This window comes from Platalea leucorodia (assembly GCF_965183815.1).
Source record: "Platalea leucorodia genome assembly, chromosome: 3".
Lineage (NCBI taxonomy): Eukaryota > Metazoa > Chordata > Aves > Pelecaniformes > Threskiornithidae > Platalea > Platalea leucorodia.
In genome coordinates this window covers 35,420,815-35,446,797 of record NC_138825.1, presented here as the reverse complement: position 1 = coordinate 35,446,797, position 25,983 = coordinate 35,420,815, and the positions used below count along the sequence as shown (strand labels likewise).

At 47.7% G+C, this 25,983-nt stretch overlaps 1 protein-coding gene across 2 annotated transcripts in view; it reads right to left on the bottom strand.

Moving 5' to 3' along the window:
* Window positions 1-25,983, bottom strand: part of MDGA1 (MAM domain containing glycosylphosphatidylinositol anchor 1) — a gene marked incomplete at both ends in the record, with an annotated part of 146,597 nt that overhangs the window by 81,153 nt on the left and 39,461 nt on the right. For both annotated transcript variants that reach the window (XM_082305931.1, XM_082305930.1), the window contains 5 exons: window positions 19-288; window positions 5,556-5,688; window positions 8,528-8,724; window positions 13,141-13,315; window positions 16,135-16,274. In XM_082305931.1, coding sequence (XP_082162057.1) covers window positions 19-288; window positions 5,556-5,688; window positions 8,528-8,724; window positions 13,141-13,315; window positions 16,135-16,274 — 915 coding nt within the window. The remainder of the gene's footprint in view (window positions 1-18; window positions 289-5,555; window positions 5,689-8,527; window positions 8,725-13,140; window positions 13,316-16,134; window positions 16,275-25,983) is intronic.

Here is a 25,983-nt window from a genome sequence, read left to right as displayed (position 1 = left end):
AGAAAAAGAGCAACTTACACCGCACTAGCAGGTTCACCGTCTTCTTTGCTGGGTTCCCCACGTTGTTGATGGCCGTACAATTGTAGTAGCCTGAGTCCTCCACGCGGATCCTCCAGATAGTGAGGTTGCCTCCTTGCACAAGGCTGTTGGGAGGCATTGGGCCAGGAGAGTGAGACCAAACCACCTCTGGCTGTGGGTCACCGCCCGTCAGAGAGCACTGCATAGTGATGTTGTCACCAGGGTTGACCACCAGTGTCTCATTGACAGACAGCTTCAGAGCAGGTGGGGCTGGAAGAGTACAAAGAGGGACACTTCGGAGCTTGAAAAAGATCCACCCACTTGCCTGTGCACAGCTTCATACTTTCTAGGATTTGTTCTTGAAGAGGGCTGGTTTGAGTAGGGAGAGCTGGAGGGACCCATGAATTCATTACAAACACAAGGTGTCTGTGAACTTAAAGCGTTATCATTACCATGCCTTTCAGTTACAGCACCCTGCTCTGTTATGGTTAGGAAACACTGCAGGCAGGACCTCACACTGCCCCAGAATGGAAGCCATACCTAAAACACTCCACCGCTAGTGCTTAGGATTGGGGCACAAGCTAGGTATGATATTTTAGCAGTGTTTAGCGCAGGTTCTCTAGGCTTAGGACTCAGGTCAGAGGAAAAGCCTGATGAACCCCCTTTGCACGGGTAGGAGGGGCAACCAGACAAAATTCGGCAGTGGAAAACCTAAGGCCAGAGGCTTCTTGACTCCTGATGCAAACAACTGCAGCAAGGCAGAAGGGCAATGGAAAGCTGCTGTGGCTCTGCATTACTTACCTGCACTACACCGAGCCCATTCCCCTGCAGACACCACAGTGCCTTCTGTTCTCCCTGTATGTAACTCCCCTGACTCTAGACAGGCCCTGCAGAAGCATCACTGGAGAAAAGGCTCAACTGATAGCTCCTGCTAGAGCACCTGTATTTCCTTTGCTGCAACACTATTGTATGAATCGTTAGTCTGCTTATGCCTTGGACAGAAACAGCACACTGGACAGAGCCCTGAGAAAGAGAAAAAAAAAAAAAAAAAAAAGAAAAAGGCAGGAGAACAAGAGATGCATTGTCATAAGGCATGGGAAGTTGCAACCATGGACTGAGCTTAGCATCTGAGGACCTGATCCAAAGCATGCTCGGAAGCTCACTGGGATGTCAGCGTTTGCTGGACGGTTCTCACAAGCCCAAGGGGAAGGTCAGGCAGAGCACTAGATGCACACTCAGTCACAGCCTGCTCCTTCTGCCTGACCACCAGAGCTCCACCCTGACGGAGAGGTGAAGGTGAAAGCACAGGCTCAGAGGAGCCTGCTTGAACCCAACAGCTGTTTGTGTTCAAGGACAGTTGGGATTAAACCACTCCTCCCATACAGATTGCCATCCCAAGAAGGAGTTTTGGGGAAGGTCTACCATTTAAAAAGGACCTCAGTTATCATATGCCTCTCCATCTATCACACCCAACTAGATGTCTTTGAGAGGCAAAACCTTTGCCAGGCCCTTGCAGCTCAGAGCCTGACACAGAGGAACAGGACCTGTCTGCACCATAACAGACCATGAACGGCAGCTCTGCACCTGCTTTTAACCTCCTTCACCTCCACAAGTGTCAAACACACTTCTCTATAGACCTGGGGGCTATAGACCAGGTCACAGGGATCGTCCTTCATGTACAGCTGAACAACTGGGACTGATTCAAAATGTCTAGACAACCTCTCCTTTGAATACCCTAGTACCTGTTTTGGTTTATTTTATTTCTGCACGCTTCTCACTACATCCCCCTCCAGGAACTGATCCAAAAAACTTCCCTTTGTGTTCTCTATTTCATCCCATGAAAAGCCTTTTAAAAGCCCTTGTCAGCACCATCACTGGCTCCATCCAGACAGAGCGGAGAAAGTAGCAGTCCCCAGCACAAAGGCGGGGAGTATGTTTTAAGTAACAGCCATAATAATGCAAAATAAGACATTGTTCCATATTCATGAAGCCTGATTTAACAGCATCATTATTTCTGCCTCTTCTCTCCCTGGACCCTGCGTTAATGAGCTGTGCTGGATTTGTGCTGGATCTCAGAATTACAGCCCATACAAACAAGGCGAGGAGGACTGCTCTCTCCTCAGCACCGGCGCCATAATTTAGCAGGGCAACTACTGCCATGCTGGGATATTGCTTTGGTGCACTGAATCAAATGTCCTCTCCCTGGCCACGGCGCATGCTATTTGTGCCAGAGGTGGCCAGCTGTGCCTAAGGAGGCTCCTCTGCCACCTGCACTGGTCATTTTGAGGCCAGTGGTTGGAGTCCTTGAATTTCGGGAGGCCACAGCCTGCACTCAGAGCCTCTGACAGGTCTCTCTCCTAGAGTCTTGGAAACAGTGTGCAAGGGTTAATGCACACTAATTGGCAAAGGAAGGATTTGTATGTCCTCTCCAAGCTCCAGGTGGTATCATGAGACTCAGTGAAGCCCAGGAACGCAACAGCTCAACTCACTGTGGTCAGGCAGGGCACATGCCTGTCACTAACAGGCTGTCAGATGAGCGTAGCTGATACCAAATAGCTGTTCCTGCCCTCTGACATTGAACGGTCTCAGGTTCACAGGACACAGACAAGCTGACAGACGCAGCATCTTGCCTGGGAATCTCTACCCATCCCCACCAGAGCCAGAGAAAGGCTGAGACCAGCCTATGTCCAGAGAAGATGTCAGAGTTGGGGAGCACAAACCAGAGGGTCCTGCAGGCTCTGGTTAAGAGTTAGGGATCTTACAGTGTTTGATGTGCACTTATTTGAACAACACTCATCTTGCCGAGCAATGACATGTCCTGGGCAAGGCAACATGGAAAAAAAAGTGACACGCTGGTGCAAGCACTGCCTCAGGGTAGGTTGTACGTGCATGCAGGAGGGAGGCAGGGAAACTGCAAAGCTGTCACCTGCACAGCTCCAGGCAGCAAGCTCCCATGATGCACCCCAAAACGGAGCCCTGGCTGTGGCAGCCTGCGCAGGCTCCCACTCCCACTCCTGTCAGCAGACAGAGGTTAACAGTCTGCAGACATTGTTATGCAGGAGATGAATCTCATTTATTTGTAACCTGTGGCAATTCCTTTTGTTCTTGGCTCAGAAAACCTGCTGGCGGAATCTGCCGAGCAGCAAGGGGACCATTAAAAACAAAGAGTCGCTTTCAATTCCCTTTGAAGTCCAATTTGCTGCAGTAAAACTGCAGGAGAATTAACCAGCTGGGCTGCTTAATTTTGCAGAAATCAAGGAAGAGGAAAACATCAGCCTGACCCTGCTGGAGCAGGTGACAGCAGCCTGGTGCTGAGCTGGTCCTGTGGCTCTGTGGAGCCTACCTGCTGCTCTAGAGCCACACAACAGCAGCAGGACAGAGGAGGAGCAGGGGAAACCTCCTTCCCGTTAAGGTCACAGACCAAGAACCCATCCCCTGCTGCAAGGGCCAAGCTGCGGACACGGAGCTCGGGAGAAGCACACCTCCTTGGCAGAGACTACAATCTGCCCAAAGGCCACTGCCAGAAGAGCCGAAGTGAGCCAGCTGAGGAACAGCAAATGAACTGGGAAGAGAAGATTCCCTTGGCCTGACGTGACCTGACCCACCAATTCCCCTCTAGGTCTGTAGTACTTGGGTCTATAAATATTTAAGAGATCTAATTCCATGCACCTTGTGCCCTTTGGGCCCCCGTTAGTTGCAAAGGCGGAGGCATCCTGAGCAAAGCTGCTCAGGATTCTGGGCACAGCCAAGGCTACAAAGGCTGCTAAAGCATGAGCGCAAGAGGGAAAGAAAAGACCTATGCAAAAAAGGAGAGAATTAAAGATTTTTCTTCAAATATTTTCTCACCTATGCACAATAATACCTACAGGGCGAGTAAGCCAGATAATATTTCATGTTAAACACATTTGTGTTATTTAACACAAACCCTGCTCACACTGCAATGCCAGCTTCATTTTCACTGCCAGCTTTTAATACAATTTGCTAGGAACACATTTTCCATGGCCCCTTTGAGCCTGTAGTGTCAGGCTCCACTGTAACTATGGATAAATATGCATCTATAACTAAACAACAGGAAAAAAGAACTAGATATATGTGCTACATGGTCCAAGTTCAGAGCTTAGGTAAGTACCTAAGAAGTTGGTGTAAATTCAGCCATATCACTGGCTTCTGATCTGGCTACAACTTGAAAATACATTTTCCCCATTCACTCAGTGAAGGGGCTGGACTGAAATGAAGGATAGTTTCCCTGTGCTCGGGCTGGCAGTGAGGAGTGGACATGAAGAGAAATTTGATTTTCTAACTCTTCAAAGGTAAAGACACAACAGGGAAGAAGAGCTGTACGAGATCCCTTTTTTCATCATGAGCACAAGATAAGTTTTTAAAGGGAATATTACAGCATTCGCTACAGTCTCACCCTGAGAGAAATTCCGGCAGTGGTGTGAGTTGCTTGAGACATGTTCCAAGATCTTACTACATAGAGAATATTTTTTTCTGACATTAGCTATAGTTCACTTTCTTAAGCTCATTATTTTTATTATTTCTACATAAAATGATGCAACTGTTGTTCAGCACCTTGGGCTCAAGTCAGATCAATAAACATAATTTATGCAGTATCAACAATATCCCATCAACAGTTGGCAACATCAAAAGAGTTCTGTTTCCACTGCACAAAGATGACACAAGGGATGCAAACCACTTTGTGTTACATTAGAGAGGTGAATAATTCAAAAAACTACAATGCCTTTCTTTCCGATCATGGAATATCCCAGGGCTGGAAGCGATTTCCTGATATTTACTTATTATTTGAAACTATTCAACACATGCGGGGGTATTGTGGGTGGGGGTTTTTGGTGAGTGTGGTTTTGTTTTGGTGTTTTTTAATGGACAGGCTGCAATCAGGTCCTTGCAAGTATTTGGTACATGATACTCAGTTATCAGTCAGTTATTGCAGGTCAAGCAAGAGGCACCAAACTGATTCTGTTCACAACTGGAGGTGCACTCAAGCACCACCAATATGAACATCGGTGTAAAATTTATTTATTGGGAAGGCACTGGAGATATTTGCTTTCCACAAACATTGGCACCAGCAGAGCCCGTTAGCTAGGAGGTGCTGAGAGCACAGCCTGGCAAACCAGGCCAAAGTCACACATAAATGAATTATTTGTAAGCACTCCTGCAGCATCTGCCCCGCTCTACACTGTATGGAATCTATTTTTAAAGTCACTTAGAATTATAAATAAATAAACTAGTGTCTGCATTAAAAACTACATAGTGCCTCAACACCTACACATAGTCTGTTTTAATGATCTCACATCAGGCCTGGCCAAGGCACCGGCTATACAGAGAGCTACAAGAAATTAGAGCAGCCCTGGCCACAAAACTTCTGTGTGAAGGATTTGTAATCCTAGCAGCCATGTACATGAACGTGAGGTGCTGCAGGCCCCGGACAGGGTGCTGTGTTAACCTCCTGGAGGGGTAATGGCTGTGGGGCAGGTGATGATCAGAGGGCTGCGGGGACCCTCTGTGTCCCCTCTTACCTGTGGTGTTTGTGAGCTGGAACGTGATGGATTTGTCAGGGATGCTGCAGACGTTGCGGACTGACACCTGGCATGTGTAGCTGGCGTAATCCTGGGGCCGCAGGTTCTTCAGCTTCAGGACTTTGGTTTCACCCTGGGAGTTGGGGAAAAAAGGAGGGAAAAAAGACACAGGTGTACAAAGCACAGCTCATCATTGCAAGTTCATAACCTGTCCTAAAGTTTACAGATTACCAGCAGCTCCCACCAAAGCCTCAAGGAACTGTGCAGACTCCAAGCCCCCCTAGCAATATATAAAGGAGACAAAATGTTTGCAGTGGTAAATCCACCTCCAGCATGTCTCAAAACACCCAGTAACCGATTGACATTTAACCTGAAAACACTGCCGAACATTTTTTCTTGTCAACTGCTGTCAGCATCATCTTGCAGAACTTGAAAATACTCAAACGTCCCAGAACAGACCCTGAGATCTCACACTGAGATGTCGGTAGGAACCCAAGGGACATCACTGGGGTCTCAACATTGCAAAACCAAAGTAAATCAGAGCAGATTCAGGCATTAATGCTGGCCTAAATATGACAAGTTCAACAGGCTGTAAAAATTTGCAGTACAGGGGAAAAAAAAAAAAAAAGATAATTCAGAGAAACACTCAAAGAACACCCCAAAACTTTTTGATTTCCCTTCTCCAGAGTCTAATCTCATTTATGCTGGTGTAAATCCAGAGTGACTGCATGGACTTTGATAGCCTTTTCTCATACGATGGTAACAAACAAACAAAATCACTTCCTGGCACTCCGTTAGTTACTGGCTTGTTATAGAAGCAGAACCAAGTCATTACATTAACAATAGATGCATTCTGTAGATTTTTATTTATGGAGTGTGGACAGCTCTGAGATGCATCTTGTGGTTTGTACACCCTGCAACTCATATGTCTCCCCAAGACAGCTTGTTGCTGTTGTTCTCCTTGTGTTTGTCTAAATCTCTTTTGCAGAAACCATTCCATAATTGCCTGAAAATGTGAGAAGGTGTCAGCACGACAAATCCTCTTGAGGACAACCTCAAGGGACTGGACGATGAGCTCAGGCATGCTAATATGCAGAGAACAAGGATCTGAACTGAGTAAATTAGAAAGATAAATACCTAGGAGACCAATAACCCTATGAAAGTCCTGTCCCCTGAGATTTGTTGCTATGCCACACAAATGATGGCATTTACAACGTGCATGTCAACTACTTACTTACAGTGTCATATGTATCTTGTTTATGGATTAGTAAATGTTGGATAAATGTGTACAAACTTTCAGCGTAAATAAGTTTTAAAAAGCATAAACAGTAAAGTCTTCACCTCCTTTTTAATGTAAAAGCCTACCCAAACCTGACACCGATACCACTTCATCTCTAAGACAATATTACAAACCCCTGCAAAGGGTGCTTGGTTAAACGTAGTGCATTTGAGCTCCAGCAATATTTTCCCCTCCCAACAGTGTTGCAGAGGTGTGTTTTTGTTAACTTCAACTCTTACCAACCCAAACTCACAGGTATATGTTAGTGCTAAGGAGAGGACCGTAAGGTCCTGTGTGAGCACAGCAGTCCTAACACCCTCTCTCAGAGCTGGGAATGACCCATCATGGCGGGAGCATTGCCTGACAGGAGCTGCAGGATGATGGGTCATTTACACATTAATGCTGCAACATGGTGAAATTCTGCCAGATGCCTTATTTAGCTGAAGAAAATATCTTAAGTCCTAAGACATCCTCTCATTAAGCGATGTCTCCTCTTAATTACAGAGCTTAGTAAAAGCTGGAAGAGCCCACGGTGGCTTCCTCTAAGGCCAGGGATGTCCTGGTTGGACGCCACATAGCACTGGACTAGGCAAAGCTCTCTTCAGGGCCCAACAGCAGCGCTGACCTACAGCGTTCCTGCAAATCTGCTGCTAACCTGCAGCTCTCTTCTCTCTCCTCATCCCCCTGAATGTTTCCATTTGGCTGCCCATTTCCATGACCTACAGAGATGGTGTGTTTCAATAAAATATGAACATGACTACATTAACTGAAAGGTTGCCTGAAGCATCGCTCAGAAATCAAACTCAGCCAGAATGTGCTCAGGGCCCAGCTTTGGGAGGGTGAGGAGGTGTGTGGGATGAAACGAGTTCCCCAGGGAGCAGCCCTTTCAGCCCTCCCTTCCCACCCATCACTGCCTCGTGCTGCCAAATGGCCTTGCCAGAAGTGCTGGGGCTGGTTAGCACCTGAAGGGACATTCAGAGCCAGAGCACAGCTTAGGATAACATGTCCAGAGTGCCTTTGCAAAATAAGAATCCCCCTCCGTCTCCCACTGCGTTGGCAGGCTAACAACTGTGAAGAAAGTGGCGTTCAGAGGGCAAGTCCAGCATAGGCAAGCAGCAGAAGCAGAAAGGATGTGGATATCCTGCCACAGGATGACAGTCAGAAAGTGCCCAGGCAGTTGGGCTGCCTCTGTCACTTATAGCCGCTAGGAAAAGCTCTTCATCATTTGACTCATGGATCCCACAGTGACTCCTGCCATTCACTCACACTGCTAAACAGGAAGAAATTCCTATGCTTTATGGTGCTTGGGCACTCAATTAAGAAAAAAAAATAGTAATAGGAGATAGAGGAGACCCAATCTTGGGACTGTTTGCTTGGATTTTAGTCTCAGCCATCCAACAGCCACACAACCTCATTAGGGAAGCTGTGACCTGCTCTCAGGGACAGTGCCAAAAAGGGGAAGGGAATTCTAGGCTGTCATGCCCCCTCCTGCTGCTCTGCTCCTCTTGTCCCCTGGGAACCCACACACAGAAGTAGGCTCTACCAGCCCTTTTGGGGACAGTGCTCCTTGCAGTGGCCACAACCCTCTCCCCAGCATCGTAATCCACACAGGGAAAGAAATGCCATCCACTACAGAGTGCCCTGCATCAGCAAGATGCTCAACACAAGTTGGTGGAGGTTTGTCTTTTTTCACCTGTGTGTAGAGGGGTTCATAGATGTCCACGCCATTGTCCTGACTGTGGGAAAGTGTCTCAGCTCCCCGTTTCCAGATGAAGCGAGCTGGTGGGTTGGAGTTGACAGTACAGCGGAGGAAGACAGTCTTCTCCTGGTAGAAGCTGCCACGTACATCGCTGATGGTCTGGTGAACGGTGAGAACAGGTTCATCTAGATCTGGAGGAAGGTAAGGAGGGCCCCAGCAGTTGTTAGTGAAGCTTGGTCTGCACATACAGCCTGCAGAGCAGATGATGCTCCAGGCACCACAGAGGAGAGGGGAAGCTCCCACAAATTTGACTGATGACAACTGCTGAATTAAGAGCTGATCTAAGGGCAGGTAACACAAACAATACCTAAAGGGAACAGACAGGAGAAGCCAAAATTCTCCCGCTCACCACACAACCTTCAGAGAATAGAAAGCACCCTCTGGTTTGCAGATCCCATGTAGTCCTCGAGCAAACTGCCTGCCTGCCACATGCCTCCTAGACCAGTGGGCTGCTTCACCTTCCCCAACAACACCCCACACCCCAAATCACTGCTCTCTACTTCACTGAGAGGTCAGAAGGAGCCCAGGAAACTCTGCTCCATCATCATTTCTTCTGCTCCCACTTTCCACTTCCCAAATTTCTCCTGAAATCATGGGGCTAAGCCCGTGGCTGCAAGATACCCACACAAAGGACATGACAAACCTTCAAGTCAAGGGGTGAGAGTAGAAGTCAGGACAAGATCAAGAAGCTGAGATGGAGAGTCATCTCCTAGACAGGAGCAAGTCTCATGGGGTGCCATGGGAACACAAGATGGAAAACACTGTGAAAGGTATGTACAATTTCTCTCTCTTCTTATTAAAATATCGTCTATGTATTTTCTTCTTTTCCAGGTCTGTACTGACTCTCCCTCTTCAGCAACTTCTACTCACTGCATCCCTATCACCCACCCCTAAACTGATCAGATTCTTTTCTGTTTTCTCCCTTTATAGAAAATGCTCCTTCCAATTCCCTCACCATACCTGCATCAGACACGCAGCCGTCATGATTGGATCCATGTTTATCAGTCACTTCACTTGCAAGGACACAAACAGTAGCCCTGCAGGGAGTGTACTTTCTCTATCCACCCAGAGCACACTGCTCCCCAGGTACTACCCTCCTGCTAAAAAAGGGATCACTTTCTTGGGCTTTTACACCACACACCAATGTTTGAATGTCAAGGAAGCATGGGGAAAACCTCAGAGGGGTTCTCCTTCCAGAACCACTTTGAGACTGATTGGAATTAAATGTAAAGATCCCATTTGACAAGATGGGACCAACTGACCCTCTAAAATGGAAACCTGTCCCCATGCCCTTAAGCATGTCTTATAAGGCATCTGTTGAGCTCAGCTGAAACAATTCTACATTTTCAGCAGCCTTATGACCCCATCTTCAACTGCAAAGAAACTGAGGCACAGTATCCCCTTGTGCTGCCAGCACTGTCTTCTGCACATGTTAGCAGAGAGGATGAGGACACATGCTCATCACCTCCTGCTCTCCTATGCCACCTAATTTCCATGATATTTTATTTTAGAGATTTGTAAGTTTGGAAATCTGACTCCCAGAAAGGAAGAGGGAAGCAGGGACGAGTTTCTGCTAATGTGTCATCCAAATAATGCATGTTCTCTGCTGAATCATAAGTGTCAACTTGTGGATTTGCATATTTTAATGAGCTGTATGCTTGGTAGACAGCAATTGTAATGGGACCTGAGATTTGTCGGCTTGACCACACCATAGCTCAGAGATATGAGTAGAGCCATTAGCAGAACAATGACAAGGCACAAAAAAACCCCCCAAAAAACAAAAAAAAAAACCCAAAAAAAACAAAAAGCAAACACCCAAGACTGAAGAAAAACATACAGATGTGGAGAAAAAAAAGGCTTCTCTCCATACAGTGCCGTCTCTGTGTAGCCATATGGTGACTGAATTTTTACACCAAATTCTCTTAGACCAGGACCTTGGGCACAGCCTCTTGTCTTTCCCCCTTCTTTGTCCTTAACCCTCCTTTATTTGTTCACACTTTACATGAGTAACTCTGCAGCTACCATCCTTCTGGGGCTCCATTTCTCAGCAGGATGCATCGCAAAACACTTCCCTTACTAATCAAAGAAGATACTCACTATTCAGGTCTCCTGGCTCCCAGCTACTCCCCACACAGAAAACATCATCTTCCTTTTGGTTGCTGAACCTTTCCTCCCTCAAATCTTTCAGCCTTCTCTCATAGCAGTCAGCTCTAAGTCTAGCCCTCCTGAGAAAACCTAAAACAAGACCTACAACAGTATGTCCTTGATGTACAAGTAACGCCACTGCTGTCAGTGAGCTCCACAAATGATAAATTTGGCCCAAGGCTGCTCATGGAGATGATCACATGGGATGTTTCATGCACAATATAAGCTTGCAAACATCCATTCTTTCTTTTTCTTTACTTTCCCTCCCTCCCACATGGAAATACTCCAAACAGCAGCTGCCACTCCGCCAGTATCTAACCAATACTTTAAAGCCTCACTCGATGCCCACTTGGGGCAAAGGAATAACTTGCTACACAGGTTAGCGTTTCCAGTTTAATATCCTCTTGGCACCAGTGGTGCTCTCCACACAAACTTGCTGTCTAATACTAAAAGTATGAGTGAGGTCTAGCACTAGCTGTCAAGGTCACCAAGGTTCCCATGAGGGTGATTACTTACCTCCAACTACAAATTGGGATGCAGGGAAAGAAGGGGTTTGTTTTCAAATTCTGGTTCATTCAGCTGAAGGTTGCCTGGGTGAGCGTTCAACAAAAACTGTGGCTTTTCCTATGTGTTCCCTTGTACCTACTGCAAATACTAGCAGAAAATAGTCTCTCCTCTCCAAAGACCAAGTGAGCAGAACAGAGGTGCGTTACCAAGTCCATCTGCAGAGTAGATGTTAGTATGAGAAGGCCCTTGGCTACCCCATTAGCCCCACAGTTCTACAGGTCAGAGCTGCAAGAGGGACCACGGGACACTACATCACTCTAGCTCCAGCCTGCACCTCAGAAGTAAAGGGAGCACCCTCAGGGCATAAAGATATTCATGCCACAGTCCTGTTCTTAGAGACACAGGCCCTGGCAAGGTGTCATACTGAGGCTTGAGAAAAGCAAGTCTCCTTTGCAATGGAGAGTTATCATATGCCTCCACCACAGGTAGGAGAAGAAATAGGCAGAGAAGCCAAGCAGATCTAGGTGGGTGTCAGAACTCCTCCAAAGCTATGCAATGCCCATGAAGAAATCCTGTCCAAAGTGGCTGCTGTTGAAGCAAATCTTATTTCCCAGCCTTTGGGATGGTGCTCACACTACACTACTCCAATACAGGGGAGGGCAAGGAAGGAACAGAGACATGAGCTGCTCCAAGCCATATAATACAACTGCGGATCATGAACCTACCAAAGCCTAAGGATGTTTAAGTCCATGGCATACTTTGTGAGGGTCATATCATAGTAGGGCTGGACAGAAAGACTAAGAGGAGGCAGTCAGGCAGCAGTCGCTGTCAGCAAAGCTCTGCACAGACTCCAGGCAGGTACTGGGGTTTTGAAGCCCAGAAATTGCTCCACTGAGAGATAACCACAGTGCACCTCAGCACAGAAGACTGTCTTGCTACGAGTGTGGGAACAGGTGGTGACAGGTTCAGGGAGAGTTCTAGCTGCTTTATCACACTTTGTATCTTTTTAGCATCAACCTCTTGCTGTCTGGGCCTTCTCAGAAGATATGAGTGAGGAGAGGAATTTGGTGTTCCTCGGGATGAACAAAACTGGGACAGTGGATAGCCAAGGACAATGAGTAGAATGGTAATCTTCCCCAGGAGAGCAAATCTCTTCAAAAGTTGCCTAGACCTTAAATCTTGGATTCCTCCCATATGGGGGTTATGTGGTACGTTTAATTTCCCTCCCTTTTGGCCACGGCAGCCCAAGAATAAACAACATTAAGCCAGCATGAGCAACCTTCCAAACTTGGGGCCCAAGGTGAAGAATCGCTTACAGCATCTCCAGGACACAAGAAGGATGGACATTGCAACCAGCCAGAGAAACGCTGAGTCACTGAAACCACGGGGTCCTCACAGATTCCTTCACATTCACCCCTTCGCAGCTCAGCCTCCTCAGGTGCACCCCAGAGTCTTTTGCTCTGTTTCCACCGTGCTGCAGAGGTAGCAATGCTGGGAGCAGGGCACTGGTTTCAGCAATGCCCCAAGTATGTGAGGCACTACCAATTTCAAGAAGCATTGGTTTTCTTCAAGCATTGCCAGCTTCAAAATGAAGACAAAGAAAGCAGAAGCCATCTACAATGCTACATACCAGACAAGTGCTAGGGACCTCTGGAAGTGACAGACATCACAGCACCTAGGTAAGAATGACTCACATGGACAGGCAGAGCTATCTTTTTTGTGGATGGATCTAATCTCCTAGGGGAAAGGGACCCCGGGGACACCACACCAGTCCCTTTGCTCCTGAATCAGGTGCGCATGGTCCTAGGGCAATGCAGCTCCCTGCTGGCCCCGCAGCGAGGCAGAGACATGCAGTAGAACTGTGGGAAGGTCTGGGTTGCCGCTAAACGACTTACACTGCACATCTACTCGAATGGACTTGATGGCAGGGACCCCAACCCCATTTTCTGCTTTACAGTAATAGCGGCCCCCCTGCAGCCTTTGAATCTTCTCAATCCGAAGGGTCTCGTTAAGCACTGACGTCTCTTGGAATTTGTCCGACGCGCTGCCAGCGGTTTTGGTCCATCTCACCTGCACGAGAAGAATGAGAGAAATGCAAGCAATCAGTGACACAAAGTGGAGATCCCAGGGCACAGAAGCACTCCCTTTGCTCCTCTTTCCCCTCCTCCCTAGCCATTCTCAAAAATGGGCCCTACAGCACCACCAGACCTTACCAAAGTTCAACGGCTGATCTTAGGATGTCTCAATAGACCAGCTGCTGATTCTCATCCATCACCAATCTCCACACCTGAGTGTCCAGGACAACCCCCCACTTCACCCAGACACACACTGTGAATTTACTACTCCTGCTCTGGTCCTGCAAACCCAGGAACTTCGTTGTTTTATACCACTATCTGCACAGCACAGGACTTTCAGCATTAAGCCTTGGGACCCCATGTGGGGTCTGCTACAGCAGACGTCAGCTCACAGCTACAGAGCTTTTATTGCAGTCAACACTCTTTCATCTTTCTCCAGACAGCAAGGCTATTTCTGCTGTTTGCTTTTCCAAGTAAGAGTGAGAAAATGCAGTTGCTATCTGGCTCTTGCCCCTTTCCCACAGGGAATCCCTGTGTATGTTATTTTTATAAGTCATCCTTTTGCAGTACATAAGCTTTTACTTTGATTTTAAAGATACAGAAAAGGAAAAGAAAAAATTCCTTCAGATTTCAAGCAACCTTGCATTTTTTGTCCTTATGTTACATGTCTTAAGATCCTGGCTTGTGGGGGCAACGGAGCTGCCTGATATTTCATGGTGAACGGTGGCAAGAGGACAGCACTCCTAAAGACGGAATGGTTATTCTTATGTCTGGAACGAGGTACAGCCCTAGCAGTGGTGCTACAAGCTTTCCCCTTGTTTTCTGCAGTCCAGAAAATGAGAGAGAGAGATGGCTTTTCTCAGTCCATTGGTTTCCTATATCTGCAACCTCTCTTCTAAAGGTTGCTGACTGGTGGTCTCCCACACTGGTGCCCATCTAGCCTCTGGGACTGAGATCCAACAAGATCAGCCAACAGAAAGGAAACAGACTTTCATTCAACGTTGGCCACAGCTGAGATGGACCAGATAGCTTTACTCCTCCCCCAGACTTTGCCTAAAGCTCACTACCACCACCTGATTGATGCTGATGCTCTACAAAGAGCAGGGATGTCTCCATCCCACTCCCAGAGCACTAAGCTGAGCAGATTTTCGGAGCTAACGACCATGGATTTATTTAGCCTTTGTAGGCTTATTATAAAATTGTCTGAGGGCCCCAAGACTCTCGGAGTCTCCTGTTTGCAAGGACACTTCAGCCAGTTCTTTAATCTTTTCAATTTCAATCTCATTTAAGCATTTTGGCCACATTTTCATGCTTTAATGACTGGCTGATAGAAGGGAAAAGAAAAAATTAAACAAAGGTTAGGATAAGAGCTTAGCTGGGGAAGAAATCTATCTGTGAGTAGGGAGGGCAGAGATAGGACACATGCCACGTTTTATGTGCGCAGGTTCCAGCCTCCCCAGTCGTGCCTGGTTCCACACTCTGGTGTCCCCTGTGCATGTCTGGGCCATGAAAAGCCACAATGCTGCCCACTAGCATGCTGTCTGCATCAGGCTCTGCTCCAGCAATCTCTCCAGCTACTCAGGCTCAAATCCCCACAACCTGCCAGCACCTTCCCACACATTCAGTACCCTTAGGCAGGGCCAGCCCTACCATCTTCCTCATTTCTGACATACACAGCTATTATCTGCCCATCACTGTCACAAGCCTAGGCTGGTCATTTTTGCTGGCCTGGCTCAGATCATTTCCTTTTTATTGTTTCCAGAATATGCTTTGATGGATAAACCATTTCAAATCCTGCTGGCTGAGTCTCTCTCCCTCTCCTTTGTCGTCGCCTCTTAGCCAAGTAGCTCCTCACAAGCAAGTCCACAGAGGCGTTGATTGGTGTATGCAGATGTATGGCTTCTCAGCACAAATATCTTTGGCAGGATTGGGGACGGAGGCAAAGAAGGCACACGTATTGTACTTGGCTCCCTTGAGTGTATTCTGGCACATCCAGCCTCGTAGTACGCACCAGCTGCCACTCCTACCAGGCTCTGTCCCAGAGCGGGCAGACCCATGCTCTCGTCCAGTATCTCTATAGACACATCCACACTAATATTGAACCAGCCTGCTTGAGTGTCTGAAGGGTGGGGAGGCGGTTGCATGGGGCTTGAGGCTACGCAACCCTCTAGGGACCCTGGGGAAGGACTGTCGCAGTTAGCCAAGCTCTGTTCCATATCTCTCCACTCAACTGTGACTTTGACCACAGCATGGATATATGCAGCGCTGCAAGGCTGAATCTTCCTCTGGTTGGTGGCTATAAAGCAATGACCAGCGGGCTCTGTGCAGGGCTCAGTGAAGTGCACTACAAACCACTTCCCAAAATCCCCCAAGCAGATTCCCCTTGTCTGTACATCCAGAGAAGCTGAGAGGCTGATGGACCATGAAGGACCAACTCCTGTGGCCAGCACATGCAGGAAGCCTCCTCTAGTCTGTTCAGGCTGTTCCTGCTTTGTAGTAAGAGGTTTAAAGATTTCAGGGTGGTTTGTATAACGGATTCAGTTTGGGTTTTCAGTTTTTTGGGGGACTTCACATACTGAAGACCAGTAGAAGGTCTGTATAGGCTCCTGCAAAGCTTTGTGGACTGTTTTCCGTGAAAGTAAGGCTAGATGCTTCATAGCTTAACAAGTTACCGCTTGCGCTGTGAGACATCCCTACCTGACTCCAACACATAGGAGCAAGCTGGGCACCCTGCTGCCCACAATTCTGCTTTACACGGAGACTCCAAAGAAGTGCCACGGGGAGCATGGGTGACAGGCAAGACTGAAAGCTTACCTGTGGCCGGGGGTGTCCTGTGACCAGACACTGCAGGACCAGCGTGTCCCCCTCCCGAATTGTGTAAACGCGTTCACTAATGTTGTCTTCCTTCACCACGCACGCCTGCCCAGCATGGATGATTTGGGCCTGAGCAGGAGCTGCGGAGAGGAAAGAAGAGGTAAAGAGGGAAACAAGCAGCACCCCAGCCCCTTACTCCCACTGCCCAGGGTGGCTGCTCCCACGGCAGGGTGGAAGAGCCACCTCTTAAGCCACAGAGGGGAAGAGCCAGACAGTGCTGGGAATGAGACATAAAGGTCTTAGCAGATACAAAATTGAGCAATTTTCCCCATCTCCTGGGCAGATGGTATCAACTGCTATTTTAAAACCTTTGGTGCTGTTGGGATGAGCAGCTCTAGGCACTGAAAAGCAGAATATGGAGTTTTTTTGGGGGACCCTGTTGCACAGACTGAGGACCAAGAATTCCCTGCTCTCCTCTCTCCCAGAGAGGAGTACATGCAAGTGGTTAAAGCAGGGACCTGGTCAAATCACAGCTGCTCTATGCTTGTCTAAACCAGGCCTGATTATTATGATTTACCTTGCAGGGGACTGGAATAACTACCGAGCAGTCAGAAAGGGCCTTGAAGCTCTGTACAGCTTTTAGTATGTGTCCCCAGAATAAGCATAGCACACGCTGCAGGAGAAACAAGTCTTTCCCGAATTACACAGCAACCTATCTCAGCCCTGAGCCAGAGGGAACAGCCTCTGTGGGATCAGGGGACCCATAATCTCTAGGGATCTCTCCAGCTAGGCCTCCAAGCGGTGCCCAGTTACTGCCAGTCCGGCCAGGAAAACAAATGAAGACCAGTGCTGTGGAAAAATATGTGGGAAGAAAGTTCCCAGAACAAAGTTTAAAAACTTCATGCCCCCCAAAAGGCAACTATGTCCCACTGCAGCCCTGACCAACAGCAGGGAGAGACAAGCTGTAAGAGAACAAGGTTTTTTAAAGAAAAAAGCCTCAGCTCCAGAGTCCTGTGCAAACAGCCCCTGGGTCCCTACTCCAAAACCATTTGTGTGATCACCGAAGCGGCTGAGATGTATTGAAGGTGACTGTGCAGCCCAACGGGACACCTGTGCTTGTTCGAGGGGAAAACTCCAGTCGCACTTCAAGGAACAGAGAAACCCACAAACGTGTCTAAGAATCGGTGCCTCAGTGAGGGTACCCCGGGATACTTCAGCAAGACTCTCCGTCTTGCTACAATGCTTCCAGGTGACTCTGGAGTCACAGCCCTACCTTCCATTAGTGAAATACAATGCAAAGGAACAAAACCACTGAGGAGATGATCAAAGGGTTTAAAGCAACGAGCCTTATCGAGCCTTCTGAAACAAGCACAGACTTTGCACAACTTGTTAAAGCTAAACTGAGCACCCACTTTTTCCTCAAGGTTAGCTGAGCTTCAAAGACTACTACTTTTTTTTTTTTTTTTTTTTTTTCTTTTTCCTTCTCATTCTTTTGGCACAACCAGAATGCTCTAAACCCAATCATCTGGGCAAAGGAAGTGCTCAAATTTATGCTGGTTTAATCCACCAGCAGCACAGACCTAGGGGCAGGCTGGGCTCAGGCAGTAGAGGAGATCTGCCTTTGAGGCCAGCCTGTACAAGCAGGTGTCACCACAATGCACTGACCAAGGAGCAGTGACACAAAAGTGCACACAGGGCTAGCGGACAGCAAGCTGCTCTTGCTGCTGGGGCTCTGCAGCCTGCCACGGCCACCCAGCACTCAGGCAGCAGCAGTGCACATGCAGCAAGCTGCTCCCTCCTTTTGCATCTCTTCTGTCTTTCCAGCATGGTGGCACTTTGTTGAAATCATTATTACTGCCCAAACTGTTGACTAACAGAAGCAATGTGTGTGTTTAAATAATATGATGGCACAAACACAGACAAATCCCTCAGCCTCTCCTGTCTTCCCCCTCTGCAGGGCTCCCAGGACCGTGCCTGCCATCGCTGGAGCATCATGGAATGCTGAAACCGACTGTCAAAGCTTCACTGACACAACTGAGCAGATGAGTGACCTTCCCCTGCCTGGGTGGCAGAAGATTCTTGTTGAACCCAGGAGAAAGCAGAAACCTATATATGGGCTTACATACATCTGTGTGTTTGTATACACATACATGTATGGATATACATACAGATATGTAAATACATTAAGGAAAATAGTGGCTTATCAGGAAAAGACGTCATGAATGCTTGCCAAGCAAACAGTGGTAGAGAAGTAATTCAGAAGCTTATACCACTTTTGCCAATACACCTGAATCCAAATGACAGTCTCTTGTGCTGTTTTAGCCCTCAGATCAGTCCTCTGCAGACTCGCCACCACACTTTTAATCCCACGTGCACTTCAGAGCACTGCTCACAGTGCCGAGACCCAGCCTGTGATGCTGAAAAATCCCTACCCTATGATTAAAAGGGAGACCCTGTCTCTCCCCGTCCTGTACCATATTCCTCCCCATCCCCGACCTGTGCTGCCTGCATTTCAGTTGGGTCCTGGCACCCTGCAGCAGCAAAGCTCTCATAACCTGTCTTCACAGCCTCTGGGCTGTATTTGCCAGCTGGTGGCTCTATTCTCCCTTTGCAAACATGCCCTTGCTGCAAAAACTAATTTCCAGCCACCCCATGGAGAATCAGAATATTTATCTGCAGCTCTAGCTCCCAGTTAAACCTTTCCTTAAGTTGCACTGCTGTACCCCACATGGTATACAATGTAAGTCTTTCAACTTACACTCTTTTCCCTTTGGCCATCCCACTTCCATAATTTAACTTGTCTTCTGTAACCCTTTCCTGCCACCTGCCTAAAGGCACTTTACTTGGGGAATTTCCACAGCAAAATCATTAGGTAGAGTGGTACATGATTAGAGGGGTTTTGTGCAATTATTCTGGTGCCAAAATGCATTGTGGTAATTTGTTGGTGTCTCTGAGTTTGATAGAAATATTATTTAAACTAATCTTTATTTGGCACTACAAAGCATTATATGGCACTAGTCTACAGTAAAATGACAACCCTAGGGATAAGCCCTATGTCATAAATTTGTCCTCCCAAATTCTCCCTGGGTCCACTGGGCTGTAACGAACCTTACAAGCAAGGGTGTGCACATCCAGCTTTGTTCATAGGTATCTTAACTTGTTTGTGTTACCGTCACTAATACCTTTCAGCTGTATTCATTGGAAAGGGACATCCCTTTAAGTGAATCCCCACTGTTAAAGCTGTAACATCTCTCTTGCAATCACAGCACTAGGTTGCCAGCAGAACAACAACCATTTGCCCATGTCTTAAACCGTATATAAACACAGATCTCTCAGAAAGGGAGCTCAGAAAGCCTGGGGTTGCCTTGGAGAGAAAAGCATGCGGGTACATGGCATAGGAGTCTGCGAACCTCTGCCTTTGGTTACAACTTGACATTATCAAACTGGTGACGGCTGAGCAATGAACCAACCCAGCTCTTACGGGATTGCATTAAATCACGAGGTGAGACTCGCGAGCCTGCCACAGCACACAAAGGCTGAGAAAGTCACCTCATGCTGTATTACAGATGGGCAGAGACATTGTGAGGATTAATTGCAGTTTTAATGTGCTTGAACAGAAAGAATACATTATTGTTTGACATCATCCCAGGTCTCCTGGAGGATTTCAGCATACAGACAGTTCGCGCATTGCTAGCACAACAGGATGGCAGGACCATGCCTGTCAGAGTAAACAGTTTCACAGAAGGCCCTTAGGAGGGAAAAGAAAGGCCAGAGCATGAGGCCAGGTGCTGGAGATAAAGCACTAATCTCAGCCATTCTCAGCGGTGCTCCACGAAGAACAACCCTTGCACAGATACAACCTGCCCTGCTAAGTCCTGCTGGAGCAGAATCCCTCTCCTCAGGCTGGCAAACCCCAAAGCAGAGGCCCAAGGAAGACCTCTGATGACCTCTGCAGGAGAAGAGGGGACAGGTTGCTCCCTACCCTTTTTCCCATCATTTTGAGGGACAGATGCATCATCACTTCCCTTCCCCTCCCAGGTGACAGATCAACTTAGGGAAGGTTCCTAATACAAAGTCCTGCAGAGAAACTGGGCCAGTCAAATACTGGGTGCCAGATGCTTTACAAAGGAAAAATTCAGGCTCTGAACCTGCAGCATTAGGCCCTTCCTCAGGAAAGGGCTGGCTTGCAATGCATTTGGCCTCTGCACTGAGATTTCCTACTATGCTTTCGCTTGATGTATTTACACATTAAAACAAAAGGAAATTGGAGTGGATAAAATAACTTTATTCCCAGTGCAGCATACTGTACAATGTTATTATTACCATAATCTGGAAAGTTTATGAGACTCTTGGTGCTTAGAGGTTGCTAATATCATTAAAATGCAGAAAAGGAGAGAGAAATGGTCTTTTGGAGAGGACTGAGTAATCTGTATTTGGTTCACAGGTCTAGCCATTGATCTTTTTGAGCCTGAGATCTCATCGCTACAATGGCAATGATGAGACCTCCTTCACAGAGAGGGTGGTGAGTGACATACTGCATTGAGACACTCTCAGTCACAGTCAGCAACCACAAGGACAGGCTGCTCACCCCTTTTGCAGCACAGCATCAACTACACTTTACTGTTGCCCTCTCAGCAGGCTAAAACTAGCCATCACTGTTAGACTCTGTCCCACCACCACCTTTGCCACCTGCACATGTCCTTCAGATGGCCTCAAGGATGAAGAACATTCATCTCCAAAGCTGCTGGCCCAATACCTGCAGCTACACACACAGGGAATCCACCCAGCTCCTCCACCACCCTCCTGCAGGGTGGGGAGAGAGGGAAGCTACACCTGGAGCCTTCCCTCTTCCTCAGGCTTAACCTACCACCCTGCTCTGCAAGGCAAATGATGCCCTCCCATACATCTGGTGTAATTATAATTCAGCCTGTTCTGAGCATAAGCTAGGCAAAGAAGTCAGGGTCCTTTCCCATCCCTGTTCTCAGGCTGCTTGGACTCACATTGCTCGGTTACAGGGGAGCAAGGCAGGGTGCAGGGGGCACCAGCTGCTTATCTGCTGCTTAAACCCTCCAAGAACCTGACTGTCTCCTTCCCTCACCCTTCCTGTCCTGAGCAAATGGCATGTAAGGGATGCATCTTGAAGTGAGTTCCCAGAAAGGGGAAAAATACATGGTGTTTATGGAGCACGAGGGCTTGAATAAGCATTTCATTACAGAAATCCGCATGTGGCATGCCTTGCTGAACAGCCACTCTCAGTAACTGCCTGTCCATGGGTGGAATTGCCCTGCAGCACTGTTAGTTACAAACCCTGCATGGCAAAGCAGCCAGGGGGCATCTCAGGCCTTGAAGTCACTGCTTTAGTTAGCATTTTATCCCGTCTGTTCATGCAATGCACAACTCTGCTTGAAGAGCAGGGGCATACAAAGATGAAGACCTTTGAGGAAGGGGTCATGTCCCCTTAGCAGAGCACAAAGAGAAGCCAGCACACAAGTAAAGGGAAGAGATGTGCTAGCAACGCTCAGCAGGAGCGAGGATGGTCTAGTAGGATGGGAAGGGTCTGCAGGGGCAGCATCCTGACAGTCAAACAAAACACCTTGCTCGTGCCTGCTCTGGGAGGGGATGGCCAGCTGCCTTTTTGTGTGCTCCATCACTATTCAGCTGGTCTTATTGATTGCTCCACTGTGGATGAAGACCACAGGCTTTGCTAAAACTTTTGACAAAACAAATTAACCAGGCCAGCTCCAGCCCACAATGCAGGGCACGATATCGATGGGCCATTTGAAAAGGAAAATTCACTCCAGCTTGAGGACGATTATGGAAATAATAATACACAATCAGTGTCCATTAACACTGTCAGCAGGGCTGTGGATCAATAGCGTATTAATGGCTGAAGAAAGACCGCCCGTACCTATCAGCACAATAGCAGAGGGAGAGGAGATGGCAGTGGGCGGGTGTAATCGAGCCCAGACACTGGATGTCTTTGCACAGCCTGCCCAGGGGAACCCCTGTCACCGCCACTTTCTGAACACGTCCCCTGGCTGCTTGCTTGGGAGCCGCCTCCTCCACACCTCAGCCCCTCCCAGCCTCTTTGCCCAGCACAATGGCAAAGGGTGCACAGCCCCTGAAGGCAACTTCCCCAGCTGATGCTGCCTGGTACAGCTTAGCCTGACCAGGCTCCAACTTTTAACACAAGGCCAGGCTAGTCCCATAGCAGAGAGGGAGGCGATGCAGAAGCAGCCAGGGATATCTGAGGAGCAAAGCACATCCGTGGTCCCAGGTCTCCTCCCACTTCTTGGACTTCTCTCTTGCCCAAGCTCCTCCTGTTGACTCTTCCAACACGGTGTCCTGCCTGGGCAGCTCTGTGCTACCACAAGGCTGTCCTAAAGCAAAATCCACCATGAAGCCCTCCCGTGCTGACACTAAGGGTTACAACCCTAAGCAAGACAGAACTCCACTGAGGTTCTTTTGCTCCCATGCATCAGTGTTCTCACCGTAGCCCAAACTATGTATGCAAAAAAAAAAAAAAAAAAAAAAAAATTCTGCTTACTGTACTCCTGGCCTAAATTTGCAGCAGGGAATGTGTTATATTTCAGCAGCAAAATGTCTCTGACTCCTTTGGTACACTGATCATGATTAAAACACAAACATCAATCCACGCACAAAAGACATACAGCAATTTACGAGATGTGCAAACCAACCACGTCTAACCCTACACAACACTCCATAGCACTCCTGAACAAAAAGAGAAGAATATAATTTTCAATGGGAAGTTCACAGAGAAATGACAGAGTTGCAGAAAGTAATTACAGAGCATGAAACTTGGCTACTTAAAATAGCATGGGATTTTTTTTGACTTGGAAGAGACCAAGACTATGTCTTTACATCTCTGGCTGATTGCATCACCAGAAACTGAGTTTCTTTTTGCAAAGCTCAGCCAGATGATTTGCACAGTCTTAAAATAACTTTTTGCTTAATCAATGTCACTTTCTTAAAGCATCTCTATAGTTTTGTTTCTTGTAGAAAAATGCCAGCAACAAAATCACATGAAGTGTCATGAACAGCAGGTACACCCCCCAGAGACAGCAACGCCTGCTCCTGAGACCTTCATTCAATTTAAAACTAAAGAGGTATTGTGTGCTTCACTACAGTATCAGAGTCACCAGATCATTACTGACCGCCCCCAATCCCCAACTCCACTGCCTGTAGCAGCTCACTAGTTTTCCTAGGTGTACCCAAAATTTTCTTACATAGGTCTACCTAACTGCAGAGCATCAAGCAGCAGAGCAAAATCGATCAGCAACTTTGTTTGACAGGAATCAAGTCACAGATGTTACACACACAAAATTACGCTGGCATAAACTCTGCATTGCTGCCTAACTCATATGCCTGAGTGGAATTTGTATAGATGACTCAATGCTAGCAATACGAAGCAGGTTGTCTTCAAATCTTTAGGGGCTCCAGATATGGTGGCAGTCACAGCCTTCACCTCAGCAATACTGTCCTGGAAGCTTCCAGCTTTGGCTAGGAAATGAAAAAAGCATGTCTGTCTTGTAATGGCCATAAAAGAGACTTTATCATCTTTCCCAACCTACTTCCCACTGTGTCAGCTTCAGAGCCTGAGCCCTATCTCTAAATCTTGCTGCAAAACCCAATGAGCCACACAACCACACTCAGGCGAGGTGATCCTGCCAAGCTGAGTGCTCAAAGCATTGCACTTTAAAACCCATTTCTTGTCCGGTTGCTACTTAAAGATCCTAAGCATTTTTGGGAAAAACACAAATGAGGCAAGCAGCTTGGCAGAGAAATCAAGCATCCTCTATTCTGGAGACCACTGACAGACTGACTTGTTTTCAGCTGGTAAAACACCTGAAAATGAAATGGTCCAGTCAGAGAAAAGATGGCTGCAAAGAGAGGAACTCAACTGGACATGGGCAGCACAGACACACGCTTATCCTGCCCATGCACTGCAGAAACACTCCCCAGAGGACAGGCCAGCACCAGGCTCCTTGGCAGGTTTGATTCCTTGCCTCCCCTGCCAGGTCTCCAGCCTCCTGAGTCAGTCTTCAGCTGCTCCACACACCCACCACCCTCTACAGGAGAATGAATGGTTACAGGCACCCATAAAACCTGCTGACCCTCCAGCCTTTGTAAGCCCTCAAACTCTCAACTTCCAGCGTGCCCATCACCAGGAGCCTCCAAGCAGCCAGGAGAGCCAAGCCTGCCTCGGACAGACGGCAGTCAGCTGCTCTGCATGCATTTCGCACTTCTGCTCTCCCTTCTTGCTCCTCCATCGCAGCGCGCAGAAGCCATTGAAGCTGCACATCCCCACTCAGCCAGGAAAACTGCCTTTCACAGCCATGCTGCAGCTTGTCAGCACAGGTAGCAAAGCCCAACAGGCAACATCCCCAAGGTCTGCTGCTAATAACCTTTGCAAGCAAATGGGCTTTGCTTGAATGGTCCCAAGGGTTTTCCCCCCTCCTCTTTTCCCTGAATTCAAGATCAGCTCATTCCCAAAGTCACCATTGGTGCTGCTTGTTCCACTTCCTTTCCCTTTTTATATTTTAAACCACTTTGGTACAATAGTGACTCTTCAACAAAGAGGTCCATGCTCACAGATCTATAAACCAGCGTACTTTGAAACTCAGCTGTTGTTTCATTGCTGGACCATTTAACATAGGAGATGAAAGGAGAGCACAACACAGACACTTCATCCCTTCAAAAGGGAGAAAAAAATGTCAATTTGCTAATCATCTGCCGACTAGATGAGCAGCAAAAGTGCATGAACTCTAATCAATGAATGACTACAGGCTCCTTTTCATATCAAAAGGGGAAAAAAACATCAGACAACAGCTGTGGCTCCTGAATCATGAAAAATAAGGAAAGGCAGAGGGAGTGGCTTCAAAGTGGGTTCCCTGGCTGGCAGGATGCTGAAGACTTTGCTGGTGAGGACTCCACCAAAGTCACACATATGTGCTAAAACCCACCCCTGGAAACACAGGAAGAGAGACAGATTCAAGCTCCAAGTACACTAAAAGCAATACACATGAAAAATAACAAAACCCAAACCAGTATGCAATCACAGTACACTAACACAAGCTGGGTAAGAATAGGAGTATTTCCATGAAACTCCAGCTGCTGCTGTTCAAAATGCTAAACCTTGAGTCCCAAATTCTTCAACACCGAGGTGAAAACTGGGGTCTGGTGAGCAGAAGGGTTGGCAGAGAAGAGCTGTTGGAGGAGAGGACTTCTCTCTACAGAGAGAGCCAAAGGGGACATTGCACACTCAGGGCTGCTAAACCCAGAGGGTGGATGCACGGCTGTGGGTTAGCAAAGCAAGGCACCTGGGGCTTTGCCTAGCTGAGGCCACAGCTCTCCTGCAGAGCTCCCTGCCCACGTGACTGAAGCAGCTCCACTGTTGTCAGACAAGCTCCTGCAGGGGCACAAAGCTCAGTGCAGACCACAAAGCCCATCCGAGAAGCTGGGTAAACACTCAGGCACTGAATCTATGCTAAATTCTCACCTATCACAGCTCAGCTGTTTCCAGGGCCCCATCTAGCTGGCTCGGAGGGAGCTGGGGATGAGAGGACAATCACGCCATGATGGCAGTGCAAACATTCCCTCCACTCAGGAAAGGAAAGAGTCAACAAATGGCCATGTTTACCTGCTGCTATATCCAGCCTCCACTGAAAGCAACAGGCTATTTCAACTGTGAAACGGAGTGTGTGTGGGGGGGAAATCACTGCAGGAGCCAGAGGGTGTAAGAGTCACAAGAAAGAAAATGAAATAAAATTTCACTGAAAGCCTGTTTTGTTCTTGCCATAGTTAGAAAGAGCTGGAAATACAAATGCT